At 41.5% G+C, this 14,861-nt stretch overlaps 1 protein-coding gene across 1 annotated transcript in view; it reads right to left on the bottom strand.

The window, feature by feature from the left end:
- Positions 1-318: 318 nt before the first annotated feature.
- DERA (deoxyribose-phosphate aldolase) overlaps positions 319-14,861 on the bottom strand; it is a 41,882-nt gene continuing 27,339 nt past the window's right edge. The window contains exons 7-9 of the mRNA XM_063395177.1: positions 7,833-7,945; positions 4,147-4,296; positions 319-2,700 (exon numbers count right to left, since the gene is read on the bottom strand). Coding sequence (XP_063251247.1) covers positions 2,644-2,700; positions 4,147-4,296; positions 7,833-7,945 — 320 coding nt within the window. The 3' untranslated portion in view covers positions 319-2,643. The remainder of the gene's footprint in view (positions 2,701-4,146; positions 4,297-7,832; positions 7,946-14,861) is intronic.

Here is a 14,861-nt window from a genome sequence, read left to right as displayed (position 1 = left end):
ATCCCAGGATCCCATCCCTGCTCAGCTGGCAGCAGCCTCCTTGGATAAGCCTCGTTCCCTGTCCCCAGCCCGGTCCCTTGCTGCTCCTGAGGGCATCCCTGGCCCAGGTTCAGCCCCTCACATCACCCAGGGCTGTTCACAGAGGAAATTTTGGCTGGTACCAGCAGTTTCTGCAGGAAGGGTGAGAGACAAGGCGCTGGGTCGTGCCCACAGACACAATGTGAATATAACTTCAATCACCATGGAGTTAAACAAAGACAGTCAGTAGCTCTGAAACCCTGAGCCTTCTGCTCATTCCTGGAAAAAGAACAGCCCCCAAACCAGAATCATCTTTATTTGGATGTGTTTACAGACTCTGTTACTTTTTTTTTTTCTTTTTTGACAAAAGGTTCCAGCAGAAAAAAAAATGAATAAACTACATTCCAATCCAGCTTCTCTGAAAACAGTGGTTGGCTTGGAGTTGCACAGCATTTCACACAGGTGTGTTTTTGACATTTATGGAGAAGGAAAATGGCCATCCTCAACTCTTCAGGGGCCTCTCCCTCTGCAAACAGAGCTTTCACCCCCAAAGTCACCACCAGCAGCCCACGTGCACATCAAAACCAATGACAGAATTCCTCCTGGCAACTTCTTTCACCAACACAGGAGACAGTGAGGTTGTTCTCAGAGACTCACCTTATGGAAAAGTTGGGCTTCCATTAATTTTAAGGAATTACACAGAGCCCTCCACCTAGAAACTAAAGCATCTCCAAAAAAACAGCTTCTATCTTCACCCTAATTGTCTGAAACCACAAAATATTGTGGTTTGCAAGTGGCATTTTACTTCGTGCTATGAAAGCATGGACATTCATAACATTTAATAACATTTACAGAGCTTGAGCAGCAAAATCCAGAGTGTGGTGGCTGGGAGGGCACGGCAGAGGGTCAGACTGGCAAAAACCTGGTGGGAGCTGACTTCTGGTAAGAGGCTCTGCATTTCTGGAAGCTCAGCAGCAGAATTTTCCCCTCCGTATGCAGACAGGCACTTGGATTTTTCCTTGAAGACATTGGCAGTGAAACCAGAAAGAAACTCATGGTAAAAATGGGATATTTTCAGGAAAACAAATGTGAAAACAGTCACAGCTCAGCCCCACCTCCTGTGTTGAGACCTAAAGCAGAAAAAGACTGAAAGCCTTGGATGAACTATTTCCTGAGAAATTAAGGCCCATTTTTAATCCTGAGCACTTCATATAGGGTTTTTCTTTCTGTATATGTTTTTTTTCTTGATTTTTTTCCCCCTAATCAGCTTTCCTATCTGTCCAAGGCGTTTTGTAGCACTCTAGTGATTCAGGTGGTACAGCCAGATAAATAACGGAGTTATTATCTTTACAATAAATCTCTTTGTAATAAATGCACCTTGTAGCTTGATTTACAGCAAAATCCTCCTCCTCCTCCTCTTACTTCCATGATGAGACCTACTTAAGTCAGTGAGACTAGTCATGATGATAAGATAATTAAGTTTTTAGTACAACTCTGGTTAGTGAGCAGAATGCAGTTCTGATATAATGAATCTACTAGCTCCAGTCTGATATCCAAAAGGTGTTGGTGATTTGGGTATTGTTCTTAAGGTGCTCTGAAAAAAGCACATTTTTTTTTACATTAAAGCATTAAACCCCCTACAGGACACAATTTTTTAAATTAAAGTATTTCTTTTGGAATGGCAAAGTTGAAGTTCAGCCAGCCTAGCAGTGACACCTGCAAACTGACAGTCAAACCCCCCCTACATTAAAATGGAAAGATTTGCATGAATGTGTTTTAAAATGACAGGAGACAGGAATTGGAGCTTCTAAGCAAGTTAGACTAAAAATTTAAGAGTGAAATGCCTAAAAATAGGCCCCTGAATGCATAGTTAGGCACCTATATAGAGACTGCTTGATTTTCAGTTGTTCTGATCACCCAGAGCTCCCATTAACTTCAGGAGCAACTGTGGATACTCAGCTGTTCTAGAAATCAAGCCACTTTTATTCAAGGGCCTAAATATGGATGTCTGTGCCCAAGTTTGGGGGAGAAAATACAAAAAAATAAAAAAGAGGTCTGGTTGCCTTTTTTTTTTTTTTTTTTTTGCTACAGAAGCCATTTCATAAAAGAGAAGTAATAGCCAAGTTTCATTCTTCTTTCCTGTTACAATGGTTGAGACTGAATCAACAGAACAATTAATAGGGCAACACATCTGTGCCAGAAGATTTTGTCTGAGGTCGATGGAAATCTATTCCAGGATCGGTAGCTCTTAATTAGCAATCTGAAACATTCCACAGATATTTCATATTCTGTGACTGCAAAGTCTTACCAGGCCACCTAAATCTTTTCCACAGCATTTCAGTGTTGCCATTAATGAGCTTTTCAGGCTGGTCTGAGGAACTTTGCAAGATTAACTTTGCAAATCTCTATGTATTAACTATTTAACTATTTCAGAAATGCCAATTTTTTCTGCCTTTGGATCAAGTACAACCAGCAGACCTGAGCATATTTTTAAATACCATAAACTATGAAGGAGGGAGAATTAGGCCTTTAATTCTCTCATGTGCACTTGGTTGTCAGAAGCCTTCTGAATGCTGTTTGCTTAAAGACCTCTTTTGTAAAAGTAATCCTGAGTTGGTTTTGTGTCTAAGCCATTGCCAGTTCATGCTGAAGTGCATAAGAGCCAGTCACATGATAGAAAATCTGCAAGAAAAAAAAAAAAAGAAAATTTATGATGGAATTATATATGACTATAAAGCTGCAAGTGTCAAGGAAGTAACAAATTAAAGGCATGCCAGATGAGGATGATAGATATTTGTTTGTGTGTGTATAAAATATGATGTAATATCCCTTAATATATTTGTTTGTAAGTTACGAACTAAGGGCTCTTGCTGGAAAGACAAAGTAAAAAGCAAAGACTCTTGCTGCTCTTAACTAAGATTTTAAAAAGAGCCAGGTAGAATCCAGTGGTTTCCTCTTTCATGTGGCTTTGACTGTTTCAGTATGTTTGTTTTATTGAGTATAATGACTGGGACATTTTACCTTCCATGTTTTTAGACAGCATAGAACAGCAGAGCTTTGGTCATGGCTAGGAAATTTGTGCAATCCCTGGCAGATAAAAGACAGAACCCTTAAGAAATCAGAACAAGTGGTGCAACACAATCACTGGCTGTGTTCTAACACCCAGCAGTGAGGGCAGTGGCAAAGGGAAAGCTCATGCTGCTCTGTCATAACCAGGGACATAATTTTAGGTCAAGAGTGAGGCAGAGGGAGCAAGCCAATATTATTGTCATTGCAGGAGTGAGGCAGGGGTTTTCAGCAGTCATGAATATTAACCTGACACCTCTCAGCTGTTCTTAAAACATTTCTTAAAGCATGTCAGGTTTCAATTGCTGGGAAAGGTGAGGAAAGGGAAAAGAGTGGTGCTTTTGTCCTCCCCCAGATCCCCTATACCTCATGTTTTCCCAGCAGCACAAACAGGACAACGACTGCCGGATATTTTTCTTGGTTAAAGGTAATAACACCTCCTCTCCTGGGCTTAATGAACATGGGAGTCAAGAGCAGAAGCCCTCATGTTTTGGTGGTTCCTATGACACTTCACTGTTCCCAATTACACTGAATCCTTCAGGGTTGACACCCTGTGCCACTGGTGTAGATCATGGGTGGATAGGTCAGAATCCTTCTTCCCACTGGGAACTTCTTCCCCAGAAAACAACCAACATGTAAAAAATGCTCTACCAGCAGCACCCATCTGTGGGATGAGATGTGACTTTCTCCATGGGATGGAAACACACCCTGAGGAGTTGTGGCACAGGGACACGAGGGGTCTGCCAGGCTCAGTCGCAGCTGAGATTGAAGGGGAGAGCACTGCCATGCATTTGAAAAGACTCTGTGCGTGCACAAACTGAGCCCTTTCTGCCCAAATTTTGTAAAATTTTATACAGCAAACATGGCCTAGACCATGGTCAGCTGCCCCAGCATCAGAGCCCCGGATGTGTGTAAGGAATACTCAAAGAAATACTGAGCTGGAAGTGAACCTGTCACTAACAATGAACTAGATGGATGCTCCATTTCTGCAGAAGCAGTGAGCCAGCACATTTAGAAAGAAGATTTTTATTCTGTATGAGTTGTAAGCTGCCAAAAACCAACCTGTTGCTCAATGTCTCCCAGTAAACTACTGGCGCCCAGGCGGAAGAGCTCTGGTGTCATCCACTCCACCCCCAGCTCCTCCTTCACCAGCATCAGCCAAGTTATAGCTTCCTTGGCAGTCCTAATGCCCCCTGCAGGTTTAAATCCAACCTTTAAAGAGAGAGAAAAAACAAATAAACAAACAAAAAGAAATACAATACAGGTTTTCATCCGTCACAGCCCTAGAAGAGCAATCAATGTTTGTACAGCTGCAGTGTCCAGGTGCCTGTGAGGTAACAGCTCTACCTGGTAAGGACCTGGCTGCAGACAGGACAAGGTCTGGACTAGCATTGAGATTTATCAAGCCTCAGCCATTAGCCAAAGAGAACATTTTCATCCTGAGGGAGCAAAGCTTTTGACCCCTGTGCACTTTCTCAGGAGCTGGGCTCGAGGTCTAATGGGAATATTTTGCCTCTAGTACAGGGATTGAGGCAGGGCTGGGATACCTGCACATCCCAGTCATATCTGTATATAATCACATAGTGCAGATATCCCAGATATCTGCATATAATCACAAAGTGCAGATATCCCAGATATCTGCATATAATCACAGAGTGCTCATGTCATCCTCACCTACTGCCAATCTAATTCCAAATACACAACAATTGCATAACACTAAAGATGCAGCATGTGAGGTGGCTGACCTGTGGACAGCAGTGAGAACTGGATGTATTTTATAAAAAGCCTGTGCAGCACAGTTACACATGATTTGGCTGTGCATTCAAACCTATCAGAGGCTTAATTTTCACTAAAATTTGCCAAATGGGAATTAAAATATGTCTGTCTTCATCAAAAAATGGGAAGGTCTCTGCTTCACAGGAACTGCAAAACTTCTGTCCCCCACCACAGGCTGGATGTGCTGGTGTGAGATGTGTGTCATATCTGAACTGCCACGTCTGCAAAGGCACAAACACCAAATAAAACTGATCTTTGAGGTAAAGCATGTCGTGAATGCCATGATGGACCTGCTGTGCACTTGGCACACACCCCTAGTGCCAGTCCTTTGGTTGTGTGACATTTAAACACATCTCATCCTGAGACAGAGCTGGTGACACTCAGCTACCAAACCCCTCATCAAAAATGCCAAAATGTTGGCCTGTAGCAGCTACCTAAACTCTTGGGAAGCAAGGAGAACCAGGAAAAATTCTTCCTGCATACGAAAAAGTAAATCTGAACACGGTGATTCTTCCTGTGCTTCCTTCTGCCATCAGCCTTTACATTCTGCAAGAATTATCATTTTCTTTCTGTGTGTAAGCTCCCTAAACCTCAATGCACTGAGGATTTCTTTGTGCCTTATGGATGTAGCAGTGGAATCAGGAAGTATCTGTTTTTAAATGTGTTTGGTAATCTTTTTTATACAGTGATTTCAGGACCAACAAACACAGAATAAATCCCTCTCTCGTGCTGGAGCATTGTGATAATGGCATATTTCCAATAAGATTAAAAGGAACTAAAGCAGGAAAAGCTTGATAAATCCAAACCACAAAGACTGTGGTTTTGTGGATGGACAAATGGATGTGTGAGTGTATGCATACATCTGTTAACTTTAGATTTTCAAAAAGAATTTAAAGCCCAGCAACTGGAAAAGCATCTTCTAGATAATAAACAAAAACAGTTGGAATGTGTTTTCCCTCAGGAAGAGAAATTCTAACGAAATTTGAATTTAGATCTCTTCTTAGAAATACCACATCTCTTTGAGATAATCTGTGGCAAAAACAAGTGAAACAGAGTTAATAAGAGAATTAAAACTATCATTCAAAATTCCTTCCCCTTTTAACAGATTGTGAAAGCTCTTTTATTTGCAAAAAAAAAGCTGACAAAGACAAGCCTGTCCCCTCCTCCATTTACCAGCTTTCCAAACAGCACATCTGACTGCCACAAAAAGGTAAAAAGGAAGGGGGGTTGGAATTTAATTCAAGAGCAGTACAAAGTCCAGCTACCACTTTCCTGCTGTTTCACAGCATTTCATTATTTTGCTTAATAAGTTCATCTCCTCAAGAATTTTCTCTTCACCTTACATTATTAAAAGTAATAAGTTTTTCTGGATTGGGGGTTTTCCCAACAGAAAAACCAATTTATGTATGTCCTTCAATAATGACAGGAAAAGATTATTTCCCATTATATTGCACACTTTTCATATCACCACCACAGCTTATCAGTCAATAAATGTTACTCTGCAACTTGTTCCTTTCCTTGAAGAAGTTTAATTTCTGTATTAACCTGTTTTTCCCAGGCAACGCCTTGCTAGAAAGCATCGCTACAGCAGCAAAATTAGTTTGTTAAAGAAACCATTTGGAAATTTCTTGTCACTGATAATATTGTCTTCAGTTAATAAAAGTACAGAAAGTCAGTTTACATCTAATTCACTGACACACACATGCACACGGACACAGGCACTTACTCTTAACAACACATCTCACACCGTGAATGCCTCCCTTGAAAGCAAAAGGTGAATTCAACATTTATATCCAATTATGGGGACAAAAGCTGTGCTAATGCAGCAGGGGCCAACTTGTGGCACTCAGCACTGGAGCCCAGGGGAGCTGCTGGCCCCAGGGCTCTGCCTCACGCTGGGGTGCTGATGGTGCTCCCACAGAAACGAGAGTATTGGAGCTGCTCAGATTGTTGTGTGGCAAAGAGAGAGGCAGGAGGGGAAAAGAGGAGTGGGGACAGCCCAGGGATCCATGCTGGCCTCATCTTGATGGCTCCAGGGGGTGGATGGACACACCTCTGACCTGGTGTCACACGTTCCTCAAGCTCCCACAGCTCCTGAAGCCATCTCAGCCCCCACCCCACTGCTCATCCCATGTCCTGGCACTGGACCTTGCAAGGCCACCTGCAGGAGGGACAGAAGGAGAAGCTGGAGAGGAGGGAAGGGCAGCCAGAAATGGGGAGAGGCTCTCAGCTAGAGCTGTGGCTTCCTGCCCTGGCGCTGAAGGTGAGGACAAAGCTGAACAGCAGCCCCAGATCCAGCTGGCAGCCCCACCTGCCCATGGAAAAAGAAGTGAGAGGTGGCTTAAGCCCTCCTGGGAATCTCCTCCTTTCTCAATGTTTCAGCAAAAGGATGAAAGCACAGACAGCTCCTCACTGGCTTTGCTGTACATTCCCCTTTTCTCCACTGACCTCACCAGACAGCCACCTGACTGCTAAACATCAACTACCAGGACACAATATTCTCCCAACCCCTGTCCCCTCTCTCCTTCCTTCCATCCCAGGCAATGGGATACAGCTGGATCTGCCTCCCTGTCCCCTTGGAAAGCTTCTCTGGCAAGGAAGGACAGAGGAAAATGCATCCCTTGGGTTGCCAGGACAGAGTCAGAGAACACAGCTCTGTGCACTGGACACACTCGGGGGCTCTACATTTGTACAGCTCTGCTGAGGTTTATGGGAGCCCTGTCACTGGTGGACAGGGCCACTAAAATGGTGAAACAAAATTCAAATCCAGAAATTCAAAATTCAAGTCACGACTCAGCAGGGAACGCTTTGATGGCATGAGCTTTTACGGAGTGAAGTAACGTCTTCAAGGGAGAAAAGACAAAATTAAAATTTAAAAAAAATAATAATAATAACAAATCAGTCCCATTACATTCCTATTTCTTTCTAAATGAGCCTGTTTGGGTAATCTTTACAAAGGGAATGAGAACTACCTTGTAGCCAGTTTGCCAGTAGTACTCCTTGATGGCTCGCATCATGACTATGCCGACGGGAAAGGTCGCATTTTCCACCTCCTTTCCTGTAGATGTCTTTATAAAATCAGAACCTGAAAGGAGGCAAAATGTTTTACAGCAATTTTAGAACAAGAGTCCCTCTGCACATACAGGTTCACAGCCTCAAAGGTGCCCCCCTGCTTCACATCAGTTCTGAAGCATTCCTTTGCATGGATGTTCCTGTGGGGTACATAAATCAACATTTTAGTATTTCCACAAGGATCTTCGAGAATAGAAACAATTTTCATCAGGTTTTTTAAATTTAATTTCGTATCTACTTGGTGTCATGGTCTGCATTGTATCTCCTGCAGCTGTTTTTAGGAGAAGGGAATCTCATATGTGTTTACTAAACCAGCTGTGTAATACTGTAAACCAAGGGAAAACTCCCCTTTTATGCATTTTGCAATTGTAACATTGCAAGTTACTATACTTGAATCCACAGTCTGATTTAATGCAGTAACAAGGTCAAAACATCTGGGTTCTTTAAAGAACAAGAGTTAGCCTTGGGGTTTTTTTTCCCCTGTTTTCTCACTAGTGAATAACATTCTCCACAGCCTGTCTTAATACTTGTGTAACATTCCTGTGTATTCTTGCTGTTCTGCCTTGGCTTGAAAGAAATCCTGAAGCACAGTGTAACAAAAAGCTAAGAAATTAACAACAAAAAAAACTCCAATGTGCCTTGCAGTGCATGATCCAGCACTGACAGAACACAATGACAAAACTTCTTTAATTTCATTAGGACGCACTTCACCCCTAGGAACCTACTTCTTAGAAAAGGTGTACTGTGGGATCATTAATTATCAAAAGTAATTGGGAGAAGAAGAGGGATAATTCAACCATCATGCAGTAGTGCATCATCCACTTAAGTCAATTGGAACTGCATCTGCTTCCACTTCAAATTTGGCTTGGGGTCCGTTTTGTCTCTTATGTGAATGATGATGCCTCTACAACATCCCCTGGGGTAGGGAAGGGAAGTTTCAGCTCTGGCTGCGAGTGAGGAGCTGCCCTGCCTGTGAGCAGTCACTCTGTGAGCTGCAGCACCTCCAGAGAGGGGCACACAGCTGGGTGTCAGCCTGGTGGCAGGGCAGCACCAAGCCAGGCATGTTCCTCTGGCTTTTAAACCCCAACTCTGGGGTTTCTGAGAGCACAGGTTTCTCTGTGGGCTGCCTCACTGGGCACCACGTCAGCCCAGTGGTGATCCAGCTGCACCCTCCTGTGACAGCTTCCATCGTGGAGAGAAAAAGCTATTTGCAAAAAAAAATTCTAACTCCACAGAAAGTGCCACGTCCAAAAGAGGCAATTAATAGTTGAGAGAGCTTTGCAAAGAACAGAGCACACAGGAGAGGCAATTGAGTTGCACATTTCAGAGCTGCTCCCTTCCAGAGAGACACTACGGACATCTGATAGTCACATTAAAACAGTGAAACTTCAGCTTCAACATCACCAAATTATATTTTTTAATTTCCCTTTCGAAATGTAGCACTTAAAGTCCTTCAGTGCAATACTTCTCATTTTTTCTACTATAAGGTAAGTCAAAGCTTTTATAAGTCTTATAATTACAAGTCTCTGTGGTACAGTTTCATTAAAAACTTTCATTAAACAACAGCTGCCCTTGTATATGGTCTTCTAATCAATTTGGTCAAACAGAATGACTTCTAATCAGCTGTTGATAAAAATAGAAGATGAAATTTTAATTCTAATAGATTAACCACAAACTCAAGATAGTCTTCAAAATCCATCTAGTTCTATTCTCCAGTGGATTTAACGACTATTCAGCAACTCATTACTAAATAGAACAAGATGAACATTTTCCAGTTCATTAAAGAAATGTACTATGTATTTTTGCATTGTCCTCATGATTCGTTACAGGGAGTCTTAATTACAAGATAATGGATAATGGTTATTAAATGCAGACTCCAGTAATGAAGCTCTATTCATTTGTGAGCCTCAGAGACTGCAAAGAGGGGAAAATAAAATTACTAGCTTCAAAAGATTAACGGATCAAATTATTATTCAATTTTGAAAATCTCATTCAGACTTCATAGAAACAAGAAGAGATTAAAAACTAGTATTAGCACAAAAGTTGTGCATTTATATATTTATTTTTAAATAATATCTTAAGGCTATTACGAGAATAATCAGCTTTAGATGTGATTATTAGACAAACATACAGCCAATTTAGTAGCATCCTCTAACAATGAAAACAATACATTTTTATTTCCCGAACAAATTATTTTTATGACACGAGAGCTTGCTAGCAGGACTGCAGGCAGCCTCTTGCAGGAGACAGAGGATCCTCACTGGCACAGAGAGCCACAGTGGAAGGTGCTATTAATGTTTGAATTTCAGCAAAGAAAAAAGGGATTTAAAAATCAAGAGCTGCCATAAAAGGCACCTCATTGAGCAAACTTTATGCCAACCTTGTGGTAATAAGGAAGTTTCACCCAGTCTATTTCTTATTCTTATTAACTTGTTTCCAAAAACAAGTTGAAGGAATTAAGTTTGGAAGGAGTTTCACCTGGAAATTTAGGTGATGATTTAGAAACCTGAGTTTTATTACCCATCTTCTCATCTTCCTGTGAATGAATACACTCAAAAAATCAAGGCTAAGGCTAAAATACACACTGAATGGCTTTCCACTTCCTTAGAGTACATTACACGTTTCAATGAAGCATTAAATCCAAGATTCTACAAAAATCAGTCATCCAGGGTAGATTTCTAGGCCTGCTGAGCCTGGAAAAGATCACACTTTCCACTTTTGTTTTCCAGCATGACGCCACAACAGCACATTTCCTTTCAAGGTGCCAAGTCATGTGGGACTGAACCAGGGAGATGGGATGAGCTCAGCTGGTTAGAACAATAACAACAGGGTTGTGGGCTCAACACAAACAGGCCACTTACTTCAGAGGAAATCAATGATATTTTTTCTCTTCTAGATCCACAGCCTCGCTTATGAATGCTCTGGTCTCCCAAAAGGTGAGAAGAGCTTCCAGAACTGGCCTGCCCTGTGGTTATCCTGTACATCTACAGAGATTTCCAGTCCACGGAACATTGAAGCAGAGATGAGAAGTGGAGAATCTTATTCAGATGACAGCATCCAGGAAACACACTCTGATCCCATAATTAAGCAATAAGGAATAATAATGTGGAGCAATCACGACCTTTTGGTTGTGAAGTGTTTCAGATGCCCTTGGGGAATGATTACGTCCTGATACCTACAGACTCTGTGTTGCTGCCTTAGTCTTTATAAAGAACAAAGATGTGGCTGGCAGCTTTAAACAGTAGTTTAGAGAGAGGAGCTTGCAGAGGGACAATTACACAGTGCTACCTTGTAAGCACTTTCAATGAGCACAAATACATCTTCATTGCTGCAACCGAGAGATAACAGCATGCAGGGACACAGGGACAACACTTATCCTTCCAAGACTTCCAGGACTTTTTGGCAAAAGTGGCATTCTGCTCAGAGGACCTGCAAGCCCACCTGCTGTTTCTGCTGACAAGGCAGCCAATGACAAAACAAAACCGTATTAAATCCCATTAGCAAGTCATCCTTCTATTTTATGAGCACCCAAACTAAGGGGCTGGAGAGTCACACACAATTAGCCTTACCAGGGGTGGCCAGGTTAACAACCCTCTGAAAATAAGAGGCAGGGCAAGATATAAAAGGCTAATGTAGCAGCTAATTCTTGGCAGTGGAGTCATCCTTAATTGTCCCACTTACACTCCTCATCCTTAACTGTCCCACTTAGACGTCCTTATCCTGCTCCAGCAGCAAGATGAAATACACTCCCCGTTAGCTTGACTTTGCCATCCAGGAGCAGACAAGCTGTGACAACTCACTTTTGGTGGCTCACCAGGTATTTTTGGCCCCATGGCATGAGGCTGCACTGCCAGACCTCTTGGTGAGGTGCCTGTGAGTGTTTTCACATTTCTGTGTCTCAGCTGCCACTGAAAAATGCTGGTTTGTTACTTGGTCTGTTGAGAACCGCCTGTTTTTTGCTTACCCACTAGCAATGCTGATTTCCTCTAGAAGCCATTCTGTGGGATATCTCGTGCCATGCTCCTGATTTTGGGCAAGATTCAAAATACAAGAGGCATTAGTAGAAACCTCCTGTCCAGCACAGCTTGAGAGTGCAGCACAGTGCACTCACCCAGGGCAGGATGCAGTGCTGGTGGCCACATTCCCAAATCCATGGCCTCCTCCAGCAATTACTGAGGCAGAAACATAAAGCTTGGCCTCTCCTTTCAGACTGATTCTCAGCACTGAGCCACGAGCTCTGGCTAGGTTGGGTGAAAAACCAAAATGCAGTGGGATAAACTGGATTTGATTTGAAAATCTCCCCCTTTACAAACACTGAAATGCATCGCGTCACTTCCTTGTTCACACTTCAATTAAGCTAAACAATGATAAACTAGCTTAAACCGTGATATAATTAAAACAGCACTGGTCTAGGTCAGGCTTTTTCCCTCTTGGCATTCTTGGTTTTGGATCAATACATCTCAAAATGTTGTGCTGGACATGACATATTACAGGCTGAGGCTAAAACCCTGATATATCTACCAGCAATAGCAATTGCAATTGGAAGAAAACAATAAATATGCATGATGGCTCAGAACCACAGCAATGGCATATTGCATTCCATGTTTTAGCAACTACATTTAGCTTTGTGCTTTTTAATGTTGATAACTTTGAAACAAATATGTTAACATTAAAGCTCAGGTACACTTAGGTATTGTCTATTAGCTTGTAACAAAATTACTCAAATTGAAGAAATAGCTGTTTAAAAACAAATTGGAAATACTCTACACTGAATAAAGCAAGCAGAAAATCAGTCTACTTTATCAAGAAGGTGCTATGAATTTTAAAGATTTTAAAAAATCCACCATCCATAATGCAGCCAAAATCATGACACTTCAATGTCATTTTGCGTGGTTTTTTCAACGCTTGATGTTAAAAGCAGTTTAAGATTCTGTTCCTACGCTAACCCAGAGAAAGGCAGGATTAAATTTTGAGATTTACAAGTCCATGTCTTAATGCCACAGTTAGAATCCATGCAGCCTCTTTGGCATGCAGAGGACAAACAGCAGCATCAGCCCCTCTTCCACACTGTCCCCTACAATCAAAGGCAGCTGCCACAGCTGAAGGCTTCAGGGGGATTTCCAGCATCAAAGGTATTTTCCTTGAGCAATTGGAAGGGTCAATGTTTTGGCTTCTGGCTTTGCCTGAAAACCAAAAAATACAAGGTGCCAGATGTCACCAGACTCATCTGGGATCTGTTTGTTTCCACCTGGCTTGTACAAATCAGGGAGGGCAGATTTCTTCAGGGCTTGCATAGATGAATATTCCACTTCGGTGACCACATGATTACCAGGAAAATGTGAGGCATTTCAGCTTATTTTTTAGGACACTCGAACATCTTCAACACCAACAAGTTGCAAACACACAGATTTTATCATGGACTTCCTGGATTCTCCTGATGCAACAAATATCCAAAGGGTAACACCCTGGGATGGCCTTGCCCATACATATAAGGCATCACAAAGCTTGTTTGTAAAGGCATCAGTCTTAAAGCTCCTACTTTTCAGGAAATTTTGGCCCTCAGTGTTTCTTTTTCTTTCTCCACCATGATAATTCGGCACTCAGAAAACTGCAGAAGCCCACATGTGCAGGCTGCAGTGTAGGTGAGAACTTCCAGCCACAGACAGATGTTTTCACTACTGTCAGTAGGGTTGTTTTGCAATGTTTCCAACTCTTCAGGCAGCCTGAATACCAAAAAGCCTGCCAGCTCCCTTCAATGAAAAAAACAACCAAAACCCCTGACTGTGCAGCCACACTCCAAGCAGGAGGCACCTCTCTGCTGGTGGTCAGGGAAAGACACGTCTGGTTTTTCAAGAAACCCTTTTTTCCTCCCATTGCATTATTAACAATGCTCACATGGCAAAACTAACAATTTTATTTCAAAGGGATGCTTTATGAAGGTGTGTTGCTGATAAATTCAGTCAGACTTTTCTGGCATAACATCTACTGAGCACTGCTTGAATGAAGGAAATAAAAAAGAACAGAGAGCACCATCACAAAGAGGGAGCAGCTCATAAAAAGGTATTTAATATGCCAGGGGATTGTTTCTCCACCTCCTTTTGTCAACAGCCTGTGTGCTGGTCTTACCACAGTCTGCAATTATGGTGAGCATCTCAAACCAAAAGCACCAACAATCTGATTAAACAACTGCATGGGTTTTGGTTAAAAAAATATGGAAATCCATAGAGAAATGCCAATTTCACCAGTCAGAGATGACATCCCAGTCTTCAAATCTACGTTTGACAGATAGGCTTTACATTTTAAAAAACTTACAGTAAATATATATATTATCATTTTGAACTTTGGCGTTCCACTCTTTTTACTGAAACACTGTGAATCAAAGAAATGGCATGTGAAACTCTCTTTGTGATTGATAAATAGATAGATAGATAGAGAGATAAATAGAGAGATAAATAGAGAGATAAATAGATATAGATATATAGATGATATAGATATATAGATTAGATATAGATATAGATATAGATATAGATATAGATATAGATATAGATATAGATATAGATATAGATGATATAGATGATATAGATATAGATATAGATATAGATATAGATATAGATATAGATATAGATATAGATATAGATATAGATATAGATATAGATATAGATATAGATATAGATATAGATATAGATATAGATATAGATGTAGATATAGATATAGATATAGATAGATATAGATACCCTCACAGGTATTTAGTGGCAAGTTATTAAATGTCGCTATTCATTGAGACACCACATTTTATATCTTTCTTACAGGAAAAAAAAAACAACAAACCCAGCAAAACCCATCTGTGTAAAATATTTCAGAGCCTCACCCTGGTATCAATGACTTCCCCACTCAGATGTGCAGGAGCAGAGGTGGCCAAGCAGAACATC

Source organism: Prinia subflava, chromosome 4 (genome assembly GCF_021018805.1).
Source record: "Prinia subflava isolate CZ2003 ecotype Zambia chromosome 4, Cam_Psub_1.2, whole genome shotgun sequence".
Taxonomy (NCBI): Eukaryota; Metazoa; Chordata; class Aves; order Passeriformes; family Cisticolidae; genus Prinia; species Prinia subflava.
The sequence above is the reverse complement of the archived record's forward strand: the minus strand, read 5'-3'. Positions and strand labels throughout refer to the sequence as shown.